This window comes from Nannobrachium achirus (genome assembly GCF_963921795.1).
Source record: "Nannobrachium achirus genome assembly, chromosome: 12".
Classification (NCBI taxonomy): Eukaryota; Metazoa; Chordata; class Actinopteri; order Myctophiformes; family Myctophidae; genus Nannobrachium; species Nannobrachium achirus.
In genome coordinates, this window is record NC_137832.1 from 28804528 (window position 1) to 28826948 (window position 22421).

The 22421-nt window shown below is 42.2% G+C and overlaps 1 protein-coding gene across 1 annotated transcript; it reads right to left on the bottom strand.

Moving 5' to 3' along the window:
* Positions 1 to 2123: 2123 nt before the first annotated feature.
* Positions 2124 to 22199, bottom strand: hk2 (hexokinase 2; the record flags this gene model as incomplete). The annotated part of the gene is made up of 18 exons (XM_080738554.1): positions 2124 to 2271; positions 2806 to 3042; positions 3943 to 4098; positions 5665 to 5848; positions 8137 to 8236; positions 9172 to 9267; positions 9735 to 9854; positions 10391 to 10539; positions 10921 to 11225; positions 13029 to 13262; positions 14598 to 14771; positions 15957 to 16140; positions 16915 to 17014; positions 17518 to 17613; positions 17946 to 18065; positions 18833 to 18981; positions 19324 to 19486; positions 22137 to 22199. The coding sequence occupies 18 exons, from the start codon at positions 22197 to 22199 to the stop codon at positions 2124 to 2126; spliced, it is 2778 nt and encodes a 925-aa protein (XP_080594680.1).
* Between the last annotated feature and the right edge of the window lie 222 nt (positions 22200 to 22421).

Here is a 22421-nt window from a genome sequence, read left to right on the forward strand (position 1 = left end):
GATTAGATAAAATGTAAAAGATCCAGGTAAAAGTTGGAGAATAGTCATTACTGGTTTTGAAGTCAGAACCTTCTATATAAAAGGTCTGCATCTGAACCACTACACCATTGAAGTTAACAATTTACTACGTTGGCACCTCGCTATTCCTACATACTTTAACTTGATTCAAAATTCAAAAATGCCACCTTACTGTGGACATGCATGGTTGCGATTTTTACTTTGAAAAATTTTTTAGTTTTTGAAATATTTAACTTTACTGCCCAATGCATTGTCAATGACAATGGCCTTTTAAAGGAGAGAAAAACCAAGCCATCAGTGTTAATTGCTCAAATGCAGAGGGAAAAAAAACCTAAAGAATGATTGACCAGGGGCCCTCATGGGGGTTAATACGTCCCTGTATATACATAGGCATTTTAAAAGAAAAGTTTTGGAACCACTGGTCAACATAATTATGTTCAAATCCTGGTCGTCCTGGCTGTGTTTCAATGCTGGTGTGTTTGTGTTTAACTTTACCAACTCAATGCTAACATACTAAAGAACTACTAGCCCTTCTACATGCTCACAACGCCTCGCGTTGCATTGTGAGCATGTAGATCTGCTATTTTCACAATAAAACCGTGTTATACAAAATGTAATGCCTCAACTCTTAGTGCTGGGCCAGGGTGGGGGGTCCTCAGTTAAAATATGATTATTTTGGGGGTCGTGGGCCTGAAAAGGTGGAGAACCACTGCCTTTAAGGAGTAGTTCAGTATCAATTACACCCCATGAATCCTTGAATTCATAGAGATTCCTGAGCCCAATAATTTGATGGCCAGCAGTCTCTGCGGGAATCTCCTATTGACCAGCAACTTGAGCAGAATATTACAGTGTAAGGTCCCTCTGCAGAATGACATTCTGATGATATCCGTTATTGTCCCCATAGTTAAATCTTTAAGAGAATATTAATCATTAATTGCTAATAAAGTAACATTGCTTTAAAGTAACATTCTAACTTTTTAAAACCGTTTTTTATTGGAGACTTCACAGTTTTAAAGGACAAAACAACAAGACATTATTACAAATATAGTCAAACATAATTTTAAGCATGAATGAAGGAATACAAATTATCTTAATGAGAGGGGACAACAAATCAAACACAGTGCTACACTAGAACATTTCTAAAGGTGCTGCACTTATAAAAAACTTAAGACCTATAATTAATTGACTGGATACAGTCAATATACAGGGCTCTGTAGGACCCTCCCTTTTTCACTTTAGACCAAATATCTTTGCAGACAATTGCTGATATGCAAGCTCATAATGTTGCAATGCATTGTGAGCTTGTAGATCAGCTATTTTTGCCGAATGTTAGACCTTGAACAGTGATTAAGCACATTATGAGATTCGACTAGATAACTGGAATAAATCTACAAATGACCAATTGAGATTTGGGAACATTACCACAGACTTTCTGTTCCCATATAAAGTGCAACAAGACAAGAGGTGACAACAAATACAAAAGATGGAAAATAATGTAGTTCTCTCGCCCAAGGCCGCTTTCTTGCCATGTGCTCTGCTTAAATATTACTCAAGTGCAACAATCCATAATAGTCAGGAAACGTGAAATAATTTATAAAAAAATAAAGGGGAAAAAATTGCACCCATGCCACAGACATATTGTACCAAACAACTGTTGTCTTGATGCATAAATGCACACATTATTACACAAGGGCATGTACACAGATTTACACAGACACAAACTTGACACAGAAGTCTCAGACACAAACTAATACAGAAGTCAGATGAATTAGGCCGGATTTACACTGCAACCAAATCCAGCCTGAATCAGATCTGTGTCACATCCAGACTGGAATCTGATTGGTATAAATGGTCACATGGTCATATGAAACCAATCAGATTCCACTCGATGTGACACAAATCTGATTCAGGCTGGATTTGGCTGCAGTCTATATCAGGCCTTTGAACAGTGAAAAATCAAACTGCAATCAAACGGATACTATATGGACGTATTTAGATTTTCAACAGCGGCATGTAAAATACAGTAACGTCTGTCCCTCGGAGATGGTTGGGGTCAATTCCTTGTCCCAGGAGATCACTGAATGGACATTCAGGCCTGCTGCCTGTCACTGACCAGGCCTTGCGTCTCTGATCCTGCAGGACACAGCTGTGATGAGTGCTGCTCCCTTCCCGCTGCCGTCCTCTGATCGCAACAGAGTGACCTCGCACTGTGGTGCCAAGTTTACAAGGGTCTCCTTCATGATGCTGGAGAAACTGTTTGGAGTGGAGGGACAAGAGGGAGGTGGGGAGAGGGGTAGGGATTTTAGATCTGCTCAACAGTCTAGGTTCACTATAGACAGACAGACAAATAGATGCTGGCCATGATTACTGACATAAAATAACAGTATTCATAGTGATACTGACATGATATGGACCATGATGTTGACATCATCATGAAATTAATGCAAAAGAATGTGTTAAAAAAAGGGTAATAGTAGTACATGACAAGACATGTCTTACCCTTAGTGTTGTCATTCACAATTGATTCATTTTGGGTTAACTTAATAGTTTCTTGAAAATATCCATTCATTTCTTGGACCTGAGAATACAGTACATCGCTCTAATTTGAGACAGACTTGTACGTAAGGCGGCCGTAGCTGAATGAGTAGAGAGGCCGCCTGGGAAACAAAAAGGGTCCCAGGTTAGATCCCTGGCCCATACTCAACACTTAACAGCATCCCCTATGGTTGCATAGAATAAAGCTGACCTCCAACTACTGTAACTACACACAAAAGCACATGGCCTTACTGCGGGTGTAGTTTGTAGAGGGTTCCGTCCACTCCCACGGTGATGCGGAGGTGCTCCAGGTGACGGTTCTGACGGATCTTATCCACGACTGCAGCGAGGCCTGCGCCGCACAGCTGAGCTGCTCGCCGTGACACCACACTGCACACCTCCTTCACCAGGATGCTGTCCTCACAGGTGGAGCTGGTGAGGCCCAGGTGTTGGAGGATGGAGCGCACCTGCCGCAGGGCCAGTCGGTCACTTAAGAGACAAGAGCAGAATTAAAGGAAGGGGTTAAGAACCTGAGCATCCCTATTCTGGGGGAACATTTGCCAAAAATAGCCTACAAGCTCATGCTATATAGATACGAATATAGCTTATAAATGATGGGCTCTCCAAGACCCAGACTGGAAGTACTGACTTGAAAAATGGAATATCAGATCTACAAGTCAATTTTTGCCTATGACGACAAGCCAAATATAGGGACAGAAAAGGACATTTCCGTGAGTGCTGCTATACTTATATAACGTACTCATTAGGTTGAACTCATTCCTTACTAGCGGTGTAACAGTAATTGATAAAAAAATATATAAATGCTAGCATGGATTAACATGGGGTCTTTTGTAATCCTAACGGACCACGGCGCGCACGATCCATGCACCATTGTGTACGATGGACACGCACGTGCCCACGTTAAAAGGTCAGAAACTCTTTTCAGGGCAGTCAATGAGTTAAAACAGCCCTTGAGTTTACACCTCAAAAACGTTTACAAAGGCTGTAGTGTCACACCAGTGTGCATTAACATAGGAACGAGCTTGGATGCATATCAATTGTCTGCCAACTTCAGTAGTGTAGATATTAAGCGATGTGTGTGTGTGACGTCATTAAACTAATAATAAAGATAAATTCACCAAAGCAACACTGATTATGAGCTTGTTGGCCCGGCCGGCTATATTCCCTTCACAGGTCCAATTAGGGTCTGAGTGTTATCTTTTTTTTAATGACGGCTCCACTCGGCTCCACGGAACCGATTTCACAGGTCCATCATCAATCAATCAACAAAAATATTAGATAGTTGTAGCCCTATTTGCTATAGAGAAAGGAGTACAAGAAGAAAGCAAGAGAGAAGTCAACATTCAGTTAGCTGTTTGCTGCACTCACCTTTCAATCTGTGACAGGAACTTGGTCTCAAAGATGCCTCGAGTCTTGAGGCGCTCAGATAGCTTGCCTCTATATATCAGGCCCTTGGCAGTGAACTCCAGCAACACGTTCCTGACGACCTCCCCCAGGTACATCCCGCTGATCATCTTCTCATACCTTACAAGGGATGACAACAAATATAGAAAAGTTACTCAAACTGATATGATGACATGTTCAACTTCTGTTATTTAATTTGGTAGACATTTTAGATTGTTAATTGAAATATAGTGGCCTAGGCTTCCGTCTGTAGTAGTAGTCTAATATAAATCATGTTATGTGCATGAATTAAGGCAATATACACTGTATTACACACTTCCATACATTTGGAATCATGAAGTTACTAGTTGTACATATGTACTGTATTGAATATCCTTTCATTATTGGCCCATAAATGTACTTTGCAAGCTAGTTTTGAATAACAGACATTTACAATGATCTGAAAGGAAGCCTCTCAACTGTTAACTGTGAAATTAAATGTATGCTAAAGGTAAAGTTTTTCCACATTATTTAAATTACCAACGTTTAAAATTATCTGTTGCCCTGTCTTTAACCAAAAAGCATAATTAACATGACAAAGTATTGCAGGGCAATCCATAGTCCCCCATTGGACAAAGCAGTGATTGTGATCTTTGGGTACATGACAGACCACCTTCCCTAGATGTAACGATTTATACACCAATTTCGGACATCCTACACTTTATGTTACAGTATAGAACATGGGGTTTGGGGACCCCGGGGGCCCCGAGAGGATTCTAGTGTGTGCCCAGCCAAATGAGAGGCTTAAATGAATGATAAATCAATACAAATCAAATTACTGCAATGGCCTCAATATAAGGTACATCTTGTAAACTAAATACTTAAAGTAGTTTAACTCAAGTGTGAGTGCTTAAACCCTTCCGATAGTTCATACATACTAGTCCTTACCCGTTCAAAGATATGAGCTCTGAAATGATGTGCAGTGTGTGGGTTATGGGGTGTGCACTGTACACACAGTATATGAGGGATGGAAAGTAACTTTCTGGTGCTTGCATGATAATATGTAGGAGCATCAATGTAAGAAATACCCGTTTCGTTTAAAGGCTACAGAGATACTGTGTACCGATCTACATGACAACATCTGAAAGAGGGCCAGCCAACACCCCCCCCGCCCACCCACACACACACACACACACACACACACACACACACACACACACACACACACACACACACACACACACACACACACACACACACACACACACACACACACACACACACACACACACACACACACACACACACACACACACACACACACACACACAGAGCTGGTTAAACATGTTGCCCCATGCTAGATGCAGAATAAATATGCCACATGCTAGATGCAGAATAGATAGTAGTTACACCATAAAAATGCTAATATACAGCATATGATTTGTGAAAGTGACAAACGGGCTTCACAGTTATGTCAGGTGTGTTCATATGCTAATGGTGATGCGATTTCAGATCAATTGCTCCAGCCACTGAGGAGAAACGCTGTGACAGACAGACAGACAGACAGACAGACAGACAGACACTCACTCAGACAGACATTCGCAAAATTATAGTATAGATATACACTAATACAGACCAACCTTGTTCTAGACTGCTGGCCCATTTGGAGCCACACCGTAAAATGAAGCCATAAAAGATATCAGGTACCTCTGTTTGCCCGGGAAGGCCGAGCTGTCGTCCACAGCATGGTCGAACTCGGTATAGAAATCATCAAGCTCCCCGCCGTCTCCAAATGCACCCCACTCCATGTTGACACACATTTGCCCCTCCTTGCCTTCCACCAACTCTACGTTCTCCATCTCTTCCATGTAGCAGGCGTTGGTACCCGTTCCTGGATGATGTAGGTTTGAAAGTCAGTAGGTGAAGTGTTCATCAATCCACTCAGATTAAAGAATAATATGTAACTTAACCTGTTGTTGACAACATTTATGTCATTGAACTACAAAAGGTATTGTCACAACCACGTTGGCTCATTGAACTCTAAAAAGTATTGTCACAACCACGCTGGCTTAAAGTACCACCTAACACCAAACAAATGAGTCCTGATTTTATTACGACTCCACTGCGTTTCAAAGTCGTTCTTATAAGGCCGGCATAAATTATCTAAAGTTACTTTTCATGTCTAGCAGGTCTAGACTCTTCTAGGTCTTTAACATAAATACACGTTTTGGTTCTTTATTTTTTTAACCAATTTATGAACACTCTTGTCACAAGAACGATAATCGGTCACAGACGATATCTAATATATGTAATGCATGTACAAGTAGGTCGGGAGTGGCTTATTGTCGGTATCAGCCGGTAACACGCGGGAGTCTGTCCCCGTTACAATGCGCTAGACCCCTGGGAGATGGACTGCTGAGGTGGAGCGCCACACCTACCATCAGCTCCCAGTACTTGCCGCACGACTTGCCAAGCCGTGCTACTCATACGCTGAGTTGGCGGTGCCCGGAATCGAACCCATGACCTTGCGGTACAAAGGCGAGAGCTCTACCGACTGAGCTACCCGGGCACATGCATGTACAGTACGTACATTATGTATGAAAGTGAGAGGGTACCAAAAGAAATGTCAGTGAAACTAAAGCTAGCCCCTGCCACTCTCAAAGGCCCCATCTAGAAGATTGCCTTTGCTTTATCTGGTGGCAATTTGGTCATATGCATCACTTCGGCAAACGTATCTGGATACCAGAATTCTCTTAAAATCTGGTCCCAGATGTTACCATTGATAAAAAGCTCCCAAACTATATTTGTATACTCCCATTTGTGGCAATCACGCCTTTAAACCAGGCCTGACCAACCCAGTGTTTTGTGAGTGGAGGGAGAGGGGTATTGGCTCTTTAATACATTTGTATAGGGAAATTGTCCCACAATTTGAACAAAAGACACTCCATCCTGTACTAGAGAGTATAATGAATGTCGAACCTTTCGGTAAAGGTGCGGTCTCTCAACTCTATCACATTTTGCTAGGAAAATTGGCAAAGTGAATTAGTTATAGATATTTCGGATGAAACATGGGAGGATTGTATCAATAATATTCTACCGCAGTTCTGTCAATGTCAGGCACTCCCTAATCCAATTTAAGATTGTTCACAGATTACACTTTTCCCTAACTAAATTGCATAAAATATGTAATGAATCTTCTCTCTTGTGTAGTAAGTGTTCTATTGATCAAGGGACTTTGGCGCATTCATTTATTCAATGCCACAAGCTGCAAAACATTTGGAGTAAAATGTTTTGCTAAAGCTTATGAGACTCTCTCTCCCCCCCCCCCCCCCCCCCCCCCCCCCCACACTAACTGGAACTTTATTTAGGGGTGGCATAGCTGAATGGTTAGGGAGCCTGCCTGGGGAACCAGAGCCCCTGGTTGTCCCAGGTTCGATTCCAGGCCAGGGTAGCAATGTCGATGTGTGTCCCTGAGCAAGACTCTTAACCCCTAATTGCTCACAAGCTCCTTGTGGGCAGCGAATCATCTGGGTTGGGCTGAAAATACTGAATTTCCCTCGTGGGAGGAAATAGGTATCTATTATTAACTGCACTCTTTGGGGTGCTGGAGCCAGGTTGGGCTCTAAATAAATATGAAGGACAAGCTATTATGCTCTCTACTTTGCTGGCCAGGAGGTTAATCCTTCAAGCCTGGATGTGTCCTCCTTCAAGCCTAGATGTGTCCTCTCAAATAGGGAGACCCTTTTCCAAAAGATTTGGTTGCCTATCCTTGGTTTGTTAGAGACCTTGAAGTGAGCAGACAGTGTTTTGCTGCCCCCTAGGGACGTCTGTTAATATTTGCTTATCAGATGTGTATTGCCATTGCTGTTCACCTAGCCCTGGGGACGTGTGCCGCCATCAGCTATTTGTTTGTTTGTTTGTTTGTCTTGCCTGTTTTTATTTTATTTTTGTTTGGTTTCATTTATTATTTTATATTAGATTTTTTATGCTGTTTATATTACTGCTTTTTCAACCTTTTTGTTGTATGGTCCATATTATACTGTACATTATTAAAGATACACATGTAAATGAAAAACTCAAATGAACAGATGTTCCTGTATTGCGATACGTATCGTTAGTTGACTCCCAATACCCATCCCTGGCCTCGCCAACAACCTAAGAAAGAAACACAATGCTTACCTACAATGAGTCCCACTTCACATAGAGGATCATCATAGCCGCAAGTCATCATTGTCCCCACTGTGTCATTCAACAATGCCACTACGTCCAAATCAAGCTCCTGATGGCATAGACGACAAACACATTTTCATGCAAACACTGTAGGTTAATACAATAAACAGGAACCTGGGGGATAAAAAAATGTGTATGCAATATGCACATGTTTGTTCATAGGTGTATGGCTGCATGCATGACATGTACTATCTATATGCAGTATTGCATGTAGTCCATGTTTGCATTCATTCACTAATTTCTTAACTAAACTCTGACTTGCATTTCTATTACTTTTTCCTCTCTGGATAGCTATTGTGGTTTCACGGCTGCAGAATTAGAAGTTTGTCATTCATTCTAAAAGGAATGTAATGTTTTTTATTTTATTTAGCTCAGCACATTCACACCTAAATATATTTGTTAATACATTTTCCCTGAAACCCTCATCTTCCCTCACAAAAGAGGAGCCGACAGGACATCACAGTAAAGTGTGTGTGTGTTCGTTAGCTTGCATTCCTGGTGCATGTGCAGGGACGTGCTGGCCATTGGGAAAAGCGTGACAACTCCCGAACGGCCGGTTCATTCCCGGCCGGTCGAGGCCGGCCATTAGGAAAAAATTAAACTGTTTGCACAAAAGTAAAAATTCAACTATTTGCACAAAAGTAGTGAAAACAGCAGATCTACAAGCACACGTGTGCTTGTAGATCGTCTGTTTTCACTAGTTTAAATCATTTTTAAAATGATAAATACAAAACAAACGGTTTTGGACACATGGTTTCCTGACGACAACGACGAAATATAACTCGTGTAATTGGCCCACTGGCTTGTCACTTGTCATGATCTGAAATGGCAAATCTTTGAGTAGCAGCAGCGCTTTAGAGAGAGATCTCTCTCTATAGCGCGCAATGAGGGCCTCTACAACTCTTTTTCCCGGGCTGAATCAGGGGCCCAGCACGTCCCTGTGCATGTGTGTCTTGTACACTACAGTATGTTTCATTGCATTACCTCTGTGCGGCGGATGGCATCCTTCAACAGTGTGACTACATCCTCTCCCTCACAGCCGCTGGCTCTGAAACCCTTTGTCCATCTCAGCAAAATGCCCTGGAGACATGATTTTATATCAAATGAAATGAACGAATGAATAAGCTATGACTAGGGCTGTCACGATTATGACATTTTACATGACGATTAATTGTCACTCAAATAATTGCGATTAACGATTTAATTGTGTTTTTGTCGTTGACAATTACATTGCTGTTTGGCTTTTAGGCTTTGAAGTTGCACATGGCAATCATGACACATAACCTAAATATACAAAGACATTATGACATATTTGACAACTTTAGTTAAAAAAAGAACATTGATAGTGGAAATAGCCGATTGTGAGCTTGTAGATCGGCTATTTCCAATATTTTTCAACATGGAAACGATTATGAAAAATAATCGCGATTAGGTTAAATAATTGCGATTAGACAATTATGTAATAATTGTGACAGCCCTAGCTATGACTTCCATAAAATTTGGACTGGGACACTTTCTCACAGTAAAGTAATTAAACAAAGTGTTACCTCATCCAGTTTATTTTGTTGACAGGGAAAGGAGAATGTGAAGCCAAGAGGTAAGGATGCACCCTTCATTCCCATATGCACCAGAAACTTATCAATGCAATGTACAATGTGGTCAAAGAGCTGGCAGAAAACACAAAAGTCACACGTTAAAGGGTTTAGACATTTTGACAAGAAATAATTTCCATTTGTTTTTCATGACTTCAAGACTTTACCACTATGACCAAACATTCCATGAAAACTCTCTACACATATAAAATGATCTGTGAAGGCTGGATTTAAACTAAAGTCATACAATGTTACATTCATTTTAGTAGTCCTTTTGTCGACCCCTCCATACAGTATGTTTGTCTATACAGAAGTACCATTCAAATGGGAATGCTTTAGAGTCCTAGCAACTGAGGATAGTTTGGATTGCAATAAGTTGTCCGAAATTGTATTTATTAACTTTATTTTTAACAACAAAAATACATTTCAGGTACATTTCTGGTTCCTACAGTACTTAATTTTGCTTGTAGCGCAACATCAGACTGTCTTTTTTGTGGGGTCCTCTCTGCAGTTTATTCCTTTGTGTCTGGTTACTGAAGTGTTAAAATGGGCCTGGGCAAACGGTTATCAGGTGTACAAGTGTGATCTACTGAGGATTTGTGGCACCTCACCTCCTCCCCTGTGCCCTGCATGATGGTTTGGGGGATGGCATAAATCTTGTTGTGCATCTCCACATTACGCCTCTCGCCACTTTGTACTCGCACCAGGAGCACACGGAAGTTGGTGCCACCAAGGTCCAGAGTCAAGAAGTCACCACTTTCTGTTGGGGATAGGGAACATATGACAACACAATGAGTCACTCACACCTCAGGTAGGTTGTTTCATTCTGCATTCTCATCACAGGGATATCACCTAGAACAGGAATGTCAAACCCTAAATAGGTATTTCCAAATTGTTTTAAATTAACAGTCAGGAGTCATCACCTCAATGAGTAACTACTGGGTTAAATTAATATTAAAACATTTGTGTGATTCATGTACTAGATCATAAAGGTTATCAATTCCCAGAATGGCAAACTCTGCAACAGAACTGGAACACAGATTCAATGGTTAGGTGGAGTTCTGTGTCGGGCTGTGTGATATTTAGATGAAGATCGCTTTCAACCACCACATGTATCAACCTGTCAATCTAATGAACAAACCTGTTCCATCTGGTGTGCCACGGACATAGGTGGGCAGCATCTTGACACTGGCTTCCTGGTGGGTTTCCTTGGCAAGGCCCCGCACCATCTCTTCACCGATCCTCTTCTTCACTTCCAACAGCTGCTCATGGCTAAGTCGCAACTTGTCCAGGATGCCCTGGCGCTCGGCCTGCTGCATGGCCAGGCGGTAGGCAACCGCTGTCACCATGGCTGCTCCCTTCCCACTGCCATCCTCTGAGCGTAGAAAGCGCACATCGCAGTCTGGCATCAGCCGTCGCACCATCTTGTTGAGCCTTCTTGCAAACCTTTTGAGAACAAAGGAGGGGATTAGTGTAGTATGGGAATGGTAAAAAGTCAAATGGTAAGGAATTTATTATACACCAGGAACGCCACTGGCAAAACCTTTGCATTGAGTAGTAGTTGCACTAACAGCTACAGTACAATTTACAACATTGGTTATAAGTCTAATCTAGCAAGTGAGAGAGCAGGCGGCAAACAGCTGCTCCCATGTAGTACTCATATATCATCTTTATTTCCCTATCAGACAGACAGACAGACAGAGTGAAATCTATTCTTACCTACCAATCACAATCCTATGAGCATTCCATGAGCTATTCTAATATGTCCTAGTCTTTATTTAAACACAGACATTTAGTAACCAGTGCACAGTACACACAACACATATGTCCAGTAGCTGGTCAGTGTGACCCTCGATATCATCTATGTCCTCATGTTGCATTACTCTTAACACAAACTCTGCCATCAAAATACCCCTTTGTACCCCTCTCTGCCATGCCCATAGAACCCGTAAATGTAATAAAAATTAATTAAAAAACATTTTTTTATCGAAGCGCAACTAAAATAGGCCGGAACTAATGCTCCGTGATCGGTTTCTACACGGACACATTATTGAGCGGACAACTTTAACATTGGAGTCCCTGAACCGGAAGCGGAAGTCCGTCCTCTATTTTGGCCCAGCTTACTGTCTGAGCTCCGTGGCTTACAGATGGAGAACTTATTGATCAATTGAAAGTTTCAACGGATTTGAGAAGCTGATGGAATACGCGAACACACGAGCAGTGTCCGATCACGCACGATGGGAACTGGACGAGCGCCCACGTTAACAGGTAGGACTCGGAGAAGCCGGCAGTGAAAGACATAGAGAAATTAACGGGCTTTACGGCCGTAAACTACGAATGAGTTAATATAGCAGTTGAAGCAGACAGACATATTTTATTGGTCAGACAATTAGACTGCTTCATCACTGAGTATTTACTCAAATACATACACACAATGTATAATATGAATCTTGCATATCACTGCATAGTATAGAAATTAAATATTCTTTGATAAATGCTGATCCCACAGCTGACCGACCCCGCACTCCCCTGGGTCCTTGGTAAAAGACACAGCAAGTTTGAAGTCGATTGGTAGGACAGTTCTCGAGAAGTGCGAAGAACAGATACGCACAATAACACTGTCAATTTGTGTCAATTTATATATAAAATTCCTATAAAAGGAGCCATCAGTTGGAGAGTTTAAAAGGCGTGCTTTGGGATCCCACCGGATCCAACGGCAAACCCCTGGAATCCAAACACTCTTCAATTCCGGTCCGGACCGGAAACTGATCCATTTCCGTATCCGGGAGGGCGGGACTAAGTGTTCCTCAACGACCACATCCGGGTTTCATTTGTTTAAACTGTAAACAAATGAACTTTACAGAGAAAACATGGGCGCTCGTAGCTCCGAGCCAGCTCAATGGATTTCGCCCTGTTTATTTTGTAACAGTGAATGCCGTGCACACGGCATGATACACGATCCGTGGACAGGCGTGCACGATCTACACGCCATGCGCGCTCCGTAAAGGGTAAGAAAACTTTGCCAGTGAAGCAGACAATGCGAGTTTTAATCGGCGCAGTCAATGAATTAAAACTAAATAAACAATTATAAATTGTTAATTTGTTTTCACAAGAGAGCGAGCGGGTTTCTCAGCACATACTGCGGCTGGAGCATATAGAGAAAGAAAAGGACATCTGGCGCATATAGAGAAAGAGTTACATGTTTTTTTTAAAGGAATAGCAAAATCAAAGCCTGTGCCTGTCACTTACTGCGGATGGTTTTTGTAGACAGACCCATCCACCCCAATGGTGGTGCGGAGCTTCTCTGCTGCCTTGTTGTCCCTGATCTGCCGCAGCACGGCTACCAGTGTGGCAGCACATAGGTGGGCAGCCCTCGTCGACACAATCTGACACACCCTCTGGGTGATTACACAATCCTCAGCTGATGGATCTAAACCCAGGCCCCGGAGCACCGTCTCAGCACCCATCAGACCCTCCTTGTCCCTGTTAGAGAGAGAAAAAAAACACAACAAACAAGCGTAATTATTTTAACTAAAACTACTTAACTCATTCTGAGCCCAGGACATTAACGGATTAGGGGGTCCAGAGTGCCCCCTCCCGGCCCCATTAACGGCCGCTGTCTTATTTTGAAGGCCAGAAGTCTAGACCGGAAGTACTTCCGGTCTGACGTCATCGGATCGTGCGCCGGAACCGATGCGTGTCCACGTGGAGTTGTGTAATGGCCGACCGGGAGCTTTTATAACTGTGTAAAATAAGCGAGCATCTGCCTCCATCCTAGCTTCTAAAGTGTAGTTTTGAGATAATGGACATTAAAGATGAGATCGGCCGTCCACCTCAATGTTATGGGATGACTATTGTGTGCTCGTGGAGCCGTGATGATGACAAATCAGCGCGGATTTCGTCTCCGGAGCGTCGGCCATTGTACTAGGTATTTTTACTCGCCGTTACAGTAATATATTACTTTTCCCGCGACATCGCGTGGATGGCACTATAGATACTCTATTACTTTTCCCGCGACATCGCGGGGTTGGCTTTTAATGAGTTAATTAATGAATAAACAAGGCTACGGGCCCCATTTAGACGATCTATGGTACAAGGTGGCTAAAGGTCTAAAGTGTATGGTGCAAATTCCTTGGGGGCATGTCCAACTCCAATTTTGCTAGTTAGACGGTGAATTATCTGGGGGAAAAGTAAGGCACATGGCTCAAAGTGGTTGTATTCTCTTAAAGAATGTCAAAGAAAGACAATTTATTTTGTTATTTTAAGGTTGTTTTGGGCCTTTTATGCCTTTATTCATAGGAGAGTAGAATGACAGGAAATGGGAAGAGAGATGGGGAGTGACATGCAGCAAAGGTCGTCGGGATCGGGACACGCCGTCAGGCATCAGAGCCTATGTGGTGTGCGCCTGGACCGGTAGGCTAGCGGATCCCCCGAAAAAGACAATTCTTACATGAGGATAGCGCTTATTTCTTCTGTCAGCGGTAAAGTGTAAGCTACTTATTGAAATAAACTGTGTGTCTTTTATTCCCCTCTATCTTTAATGTTGTCATCCTTTGTGCTGAAATATGCACAAGAGGCAGCGGCTACTTAACGGTTTCTTATTTATTCTTAGAGTTCTGTGTGCCTAGAAAACAATTAACAGTTTTAATGAAACATTTCAACTTCAATGCAGAGTCTCTCAGCAATGTCATCAACCATGTTGAATGGGATGTCATGAAATGAGATGGATTTTGATAGCAAGCAGTTTAAGTGCATCGCAAACCTTAGAGTGCACTCTTACCTACTGTACGAAAGCTAACAACATATAGACACACCCACCCAGAAAATGACTTGTCAACTTCAATGGCTGAGATATAGCTGGTTTGGAATTTTCCAGAGGTGAGGAGGTCTGGTGTTGTCTGTCCCTGGAATAGCAGGTTCTCCTTAGCCATCTTCACCAGGATCAGTCGCACCAGTTCCCCCATGTACATACCACTGATCATCTTCTCAAACCTAAACAACACGAAACAGAGAGCAAGAAAGGAGTCAAATGTTGTTCAGTTTTAACTGTTAGTGTTACAGTTATAACTCAGGCAGGGGTCTTCAACAGGGGGTCCGGGGCCCCTAGGGGGTCCTCAGAGTTACTACAAAGTAAGTCCTCCAAATCTTTGTGCGATAGAAACTTTCTCCTTTTTTATATTAACCACTTGAACCATAGCATCCATATTCTGAGAACCTGACCAAAAATAGCAGATCCACAATTTCACAACACCTCGCAGCGCGAAGCGTTGTGAGTTTGTAGATTGGCTATTTTCGGCAAAGAGGTTGGTGTAGAGGGGGAGAAAAGAGCAGACTAAGTACAGAGTGAAAGGTCAAGTTTAGTAAGTATTGACGGTTCAAGTGGTTAAATATATGAAAACACAAATTGACACGAATCCAAAATACACAATGATTGTGCTGTCAAACGATTAAACTATATGGAATCTATGAACAGGTTGTGGGGGGTCCCTGCTTCATCTCTCTCTCTCAAAGAACAAGATACCTGGGCAGAATCTCTACTTTTGTCAACAAAAGTGCCCTCAGGACTCTTGCTGGGGCCCTCATTCAGTCCCACTTTGACTACACTTGCACCTCATGGTACTCCAACATCAAAAAGCCACTAAAGACTAAGCTCCAAACCTCCCAAAACAAACCGATTTGGCTACTAAGTTTTCATATAACTCCTACAGATTTTGATCAAACATCACTCAAAGTTATCTCTAAGGTCATGTGTTCAAGATGTCTGACTTTTCATATTCCATCCTGAATTCCTGATTGGCTGCAATTGGCTTCCAAAGTTTGCAGGAGTGGCCCATTTTGTACAAAATGCAAAGACTTATGAAAGCGCCCGATTGCTGCAAAATGCTACTTCCTACTAAGCCAAGGAAGAACCTCCATCCTACCTTTTTCAAATGTCCTCATGGTGGCACTACAACAGCCCACTACAACAGATGTAAAGGTTAGATTTTTCAGATACCATTCCAAGTAGGCAATGTGACCTGGCAGAGACCTGTACTCTGAGGAGCAAGTTTCTTGTTTTGTGTCATGCTCTCGCTCCTCCTGCTGACTATTGGGATAAAATACACAAGGCTTTATCCAAATGATCTTGTTTAGCCCAAGTAACGCCAAAGTACACAATTATGGTAAACACACACTTACAACTGCTTGCCAGGTTTTAGAGAGTTGGCATCGATCTCCCGGTCAAAGTCAGTGCGCAGGTCCTCCAGGGCCCCATCGTCTCCAAAAGCTCCCCATTCCATGTTGACGCACATACGCCCTTCATCGCCCTCCACCATGTCCATGTTGCGCACCTCTTCCATGTAGCAGGCATTGGTGCCTGTTCCTGTAAGGTTGATGGAGAAGAAAGTTAGAGATTTAGTCTTGATAGAAGGTCATCAGCTGGAGAAAGTAACCATCCTACTGTAGTACTTTAACAACTACTCCTTTGCGACTGCTCAGTGCCAAAAGGAAGAGAACTGTGGTTGTACTGGACAGCTTTAAGGTGTAAATGTCTGCAATTATGGTAAATATGAAGAAAGCATAACATTATTCCATGGAATCCTAGAAACCCTTGGCATGATGTAGTGCAGGGGTCTTCAACGTTTTCAGGCCGGGGACCCCCAAACTGATGGGGAGATGGAGCAGGGACCCCCTACCACCTCGTAGGGTGGGGGGGTCGGGGCTATGACATATTTTTTATTTTAGACAAGTACATACAGCGAGCAGGGTGGGCCGTACCACTACCATTTCTAAACATACTACTTATTAACTGAGAACAAATGTCAATAATATCAACAATCTGTCAATTGCATAGTAATCATGTATTCAAGCTATTCAAAATGGATAGAATCATGATTTATTTTTTAACATAAATGTGGAAAAAGGCAAAAAAAAAAAAAAAAAACATTTTTTGAAATCTTTTTTTTTTTAAGCAATAATTTCGCGGACCCCCTGCAGTACCTCCGCGGACCCCCTAGGGGTCGCGGACCCCCTGTTGAAGACCCCTGATGTAGTGTACTGTATCCAATGCAGAACCACACGCCACACATCCTGTATGTTGACTTGAATGCACAGATCTAAATAACAGATGTCGCTGTTGTTGACAGGATGAACTCACCTACAATCAGGCCAATCTCACAGTTATGGTCATCATAGCCACAAGTCATCATTGTGCCCACTGTGTCGTTAATCACCGCCACTAGGTCGACGTCAAAGTCCTGCAAACAGGAGTAATAATATCAAAGAATGATTATGTCCATCATGGTGTCATAAGAGAAAATGTTGTTTGAAGGTTTGGAAATTGCACCCACAACAACAACAAACTTCATTAAACTACTTAAAGGGGGCCTGTCACCTAAAGGGTTACTGTCACTTTAAGAATCGTCTTAAAAACAAGTTAATATTTTTATGATGTCATTGTGGGGATGCGCAATTAGAAGCCAATCAAATTAATTGTCTGTATAGCCTGACTGTATGACTACTTACTGTACTGGTCAGCTGTTGTTGGGCAGATTACACTGAGACAGTTTCAAACTGTTTCAGGATGCACACTGGAGAGAAACCACGTGACCTACTGTATCATACTATTATAATTTCGGGGCGTGACAGCGGACCTTTAAGTATATATTTTGATACATTATATTTGTGTACATAGGAGTGCTGTTAATGGCTATTTATTCAGTTCCAGCAAAGGTGAGTCAACCACTGAATACATCCTTACCCCTCGTTTCTTGATGGCTTTCCTCAGGAGACTGACCACATCCTTCCCTTCCACACCACTCGACTTGAATCCTTTGGTCCATGATACCAGAATACTCTGCAAAACAAGTGAAGTGAAGGTAAACATGGCAAACACAATGGAACAGAGCGCTTTCTGTTGAGTAGGATGACACAGGGACAAATCTATCCCTTTGACTCATCAACAATTGTTTGAGTAGATAATCCTTTTTTCTCTCAAATGAGTCAATGTGCCCATTCTTTGCATTTGTGTTGCCACTGCTGTGTTGCCACTCTACTGGCTCACATGCCAGTGACAAGGCCCCATCAGAGGGATGTAGTGCCTCATCAGAATTCAATCACAAAAGCCACCCATTAAGGTGAAAAGTACAGTCAATATGCAATAGTTCAATGTTACAGTGTCTCACTCACCTCATCCAACTTGTTCTGCTGGCAAGGGAAAGAGAAGCAAAACCCCAGCGGAAGTTTTTTCTCTTTTATGCCCATCTTATCCAGGAAATTAGACAGACAATCAGCTATGTGGTCAAACAACTATGGGAAAGAAAGGTAAACCATATTCACATTCACACAGGTAAATATAGGTAAATACCAGTATTTTGGCCTAATAAGTTTTGATTGTGAGTGAAAAGGAACCCTGGTCACAAAGCATGGAATTACTACAAGTTGTGTTTCTTGCATGCACAGCCAGGCTTGTGTCGCTCACATTTTTATTGGTGCGCTATATGGAGTTTACCTCATGGACTACTGATTATTTAATGATCCCTCTTGAATGTGGGTGAAACGGAACCCTGGCCATGGAATAGGGACAAGTACTGCTTCTTATGTCAATCCTTTCTAGTGAACAATCACTCCTTGTCTGTCCAATGTTTAGCCACACATCATGTGTTGTCGATGAACTATGGCAGTTTGGCGATATTTAGATTTTAAAGTTGTTGCGAAATAAATCACCAAAATAAAGGTTGCATCATCATAGTTACAGCACAATCAATGTCTGATGGCATCAGTGGTGTGTTCTACCACGTTATGCTATTACACATGGTAAGACGCGCAGACCTTTTCTTTTAACGCCATGTACTAACCAATTCATCTGCTAGCGTATGACCACGACCACTCGCATGTCGTGCAGGGAATGATTATCGTAAAGCCCATGAAAAAAGAAGTCCACTGGATGCCATCTATCATTAGCCCCATCTGCTATGTACACAGTTTGTCTGCACTTTGTGTGTCAGAATTTCTATGCCTGTGTTTGTCTGCGTTTGTGGGTGTATTTCTGCATTAATGCATGCGTTGCCTCAAACCTCTGAGCCGCAGCCTTTCATTAGGTTTTCTGGAATGGCATAGATCTGACTTTCCATTTCCACCTTCTGCTCTCCATTTGCCGACACTTTGACCAGCAACACACGGAAGTTGGTCCCACCAAGGTCCAGGGCTAAGAAATCACCCTTCTCTTCAGGAGAGACAAAAGACTCAATTTAAGAACTAATAAGATTGAGCAATTTCTAAGCAATTGTGTTTTCCCTTTCCAGTCCTTTCTGATTTAGCAATCCTTCCGGCGTTAAATAACAGAAACACCCATATTATGAAATATGAAATGCTAGCATAGGTCACATGCGCAGTTGCGCACGCACACATACACAATTGAGAATAAAACATGTATCCTTAGTAGTACCCTAAAATGTAAGTGTCATGTATCTAAGTATGTATGTATGTATGTGTGTGTGTGTGTGTGTGTGTGTGTAGAGGATATATGTATATAATTACCAAGGCAGATATGTTTACCCACACTCACCTGTTCCATCAGGAGTTGAGCGCACATACGTGGGCAGCATCTTGACAGCTGCTGTAGAGCAGGTGTCTCGGCACAGGCCCTTATCCATCTCCCGTCGGAACCTCACCGACACGTCCATCACGTTCTGATCAGAGAGCCGCAAGTGGTGAAGATATTTGTCCACCTGGGGGTAGAGGGAGGAAGATAACTTTTTCTGGTCATATCATATCTTTGTCAGTGTTGTATGGATCTTCTACCGTACTCCTTATGACAACCAAACGTTTCTTCCAAAAGGGAGGTGATATAACTACAAACTGGGTTATGGTTAAAGTTGTGCAAAGCTGCAAAAGCGCAAGGAAGAAGAAAGAATAAGGAAGAACTACCAATCGCAGTGACTACTGGCCAATCACAGCAGGCCGTTTTCTGTATGAGGGTGTAGAACGGAATGAAGCGGTAAGACCCTGCCTCTCAGTCTCAGACTATTTGCCTTAACCTGGAAACCAGACAAATCTGCCATGCTAAATCATCAAGCTTATGAAGCAACAAGGAACAATAAAAGTATGCCCGAAAACCTTTTTATTTCCAGTCATGGCACAGTGTTTTCCCTATTGTGATGCCCAGCATAGAAGCTGTTCCTTTTAAAAAAAAGGGCACAGGAGTCACTCACTCATACAAGTATAACTTTGCAGTACTATGAATTGACATTATATTCATGAGATTCATTTAAGTAAAACAGGAACTTAGTTACAGTTTTTCCCTATGGCATATAGTGTTCACTATAGTATAAAGGCCCTTTCCCACTGGGCGCGTTAACGATAAAGATAACTATAACATTAAAAAATATTGTTTTCAATTGAAGTGGATGGCAGCGTCCACACCACAACGATAAAGCCGCCATAATTTATGTGAACGCCGACATATCATTCTCTTTATCGCGTCCGTTGGGAATGTACAGCTAGCTACCATGAACTCAGTCACTGTAGTACCTAGTGTAAAAGAATAAATGTCCCTCCCTGGCAGCTACAATACTATTCACCCACAAGTGTACTATTACAGCAAGTCCCCTTGCCTACCAAGGTCTAAATAGACACCGGGCAACATAATGATTCGAATAAAACTGATACACTGACAGGACAATGTTCCAGTAGGCAGGAACAGGCTGCCCATACTTAATTATAATCAGACACTGGAGATACTGTAGATAGCTTAAATGCAGCCATAACAAAAGTTTAGAGCGACATTTCAGATTGCGAATTCATGTGCAAGTGCAATGTCATCTCCCAGAGCTCTCCCCAAGGAATGGAACTTTTAGAATTGGACAAAATTCAGGTGGACTTGTTTTATTGCTGGTCTTGTGTTGAAGTTTGTATGTGTCTATGTGTTTTTTTAATGTGGTGTATTTCTTTTTAGTGTTTCTCGTAGGCTGGCTCTTGTTGCACATTACAACAAATGTCTGTGTAAACAGACAATAAACTGACTTGAACTTGGAATAATGGTACTATGCTATATCTCAGCACATAATGGGTAATCGGTAAAACAATATCGAAAATCATTTAACATTATTATTAATTAATAATTGATCCCTACTCCCCTACAAATATTATAAAAAACAGTGAAAATAGCCTACAAGCTCGTAACACATCACAATGACAAACACGTTGTGAGCTTTTGTGACACACACACACACGATGGCTGGTTCTTCGCTTGCGAAGATCATAGAGTTTGGGGTCCTTTTGCGTTGCTTTGAGGCAGGCATGTTGATGTGCAAATAAGCTGATCCCCGACAGGCAGACTTTCGGACACACACACACACACACACACACACACACACACACACACACACACACACACACACACACACACACACACACACACACACACACACACACACACACACACACACACACACACACACACACACACACACACACACACACACAGTTGGGGAGGCCCTTGAATATTGCTTGAAATATGCTAGTGGTCCAGACAGAGCTCCAAAACGGTTGAGCAACCACTGATCTATTCTTTTTACTTTATCCAATCCTCCATCATGTTAAGTGACAGTGTGACACTATACTGAACTGGCATGTAACATTTAAGATAGAGCAAACCATTAAATGGACACATTTCCTAAATAATGATGACACTGTCCCCCCCACTTGAGATTCTAACTTCCCAGTAACTGACTCATTGACTAGTCATCTTAAAGTCACAATGTTTGGTTCTATTTACTGCACTGTTTCTCAAATTAGTGGTGAAATAACTTTCCTAAGTCCTACAGTACATTACTGAATGGATGTAATGGATGAAATGCCTTACCAGTGGTCCACGGACCACCAGTTGAAAACCTGTGAGAGTGAAGGGATATTTAACTTTCAAACATGTGTACTGTAAGTGTCTTGTTGTTATTCTGTGTCTGGGTCTGGGACTGGAAGCAAAACCAAGTTGGAAAGTTACATTCCTTGAATTTGAACATATTGGTCAATAATGGGGGGGAAAAGTGCTGTTGTTACTTTAGTTGTTCCCCCTCACACACAGACTGCGCCCATTTACATCCAGCGCCACACACACAGCTGAGTCAAGGTTAGGTGACGTGACGAGCCTCACGTAGGCTACTACAGCTCTGGTGACGGCTGCCTTGCCGACAATGTGTGACGCCATGTCCTTGAACAAGACGAACCCTTCGCGTGTCGAGTGGCAGTAGTTAAACTCGTTGACAAGAGAGTATAATAGTATTGGCTGACCACCAGACAGACTGAGCAAGAAACTGGGCGGCCCACTATAAGGACAGTGTGTCCGAAAGGCGTCTAGTAAAGATGTTGCCCTGTACTTACTTTTTGTATTTGCTCATGATGAAGTTCCGTGAAGTTGTACGTCAACAGATGCGAGGCTATCATTTTCGTGTGATGAATTGTGTCCTCTACTTGAGCGACTGAGACAGTTTGTCGATATAATGAGCAACTATTCCTGAAAGTTTTTAACTGCCGTTCATAATAAACTTCTTCCAGATTTTGACGTGTTTGTTGCGTCAAGTATCACTAGACGGATGAGGATCACCGAGGACTCATTGGAACTTCCTATGTAATTTGAGTTGGCTGTTACAACTGCGTCATTTAATG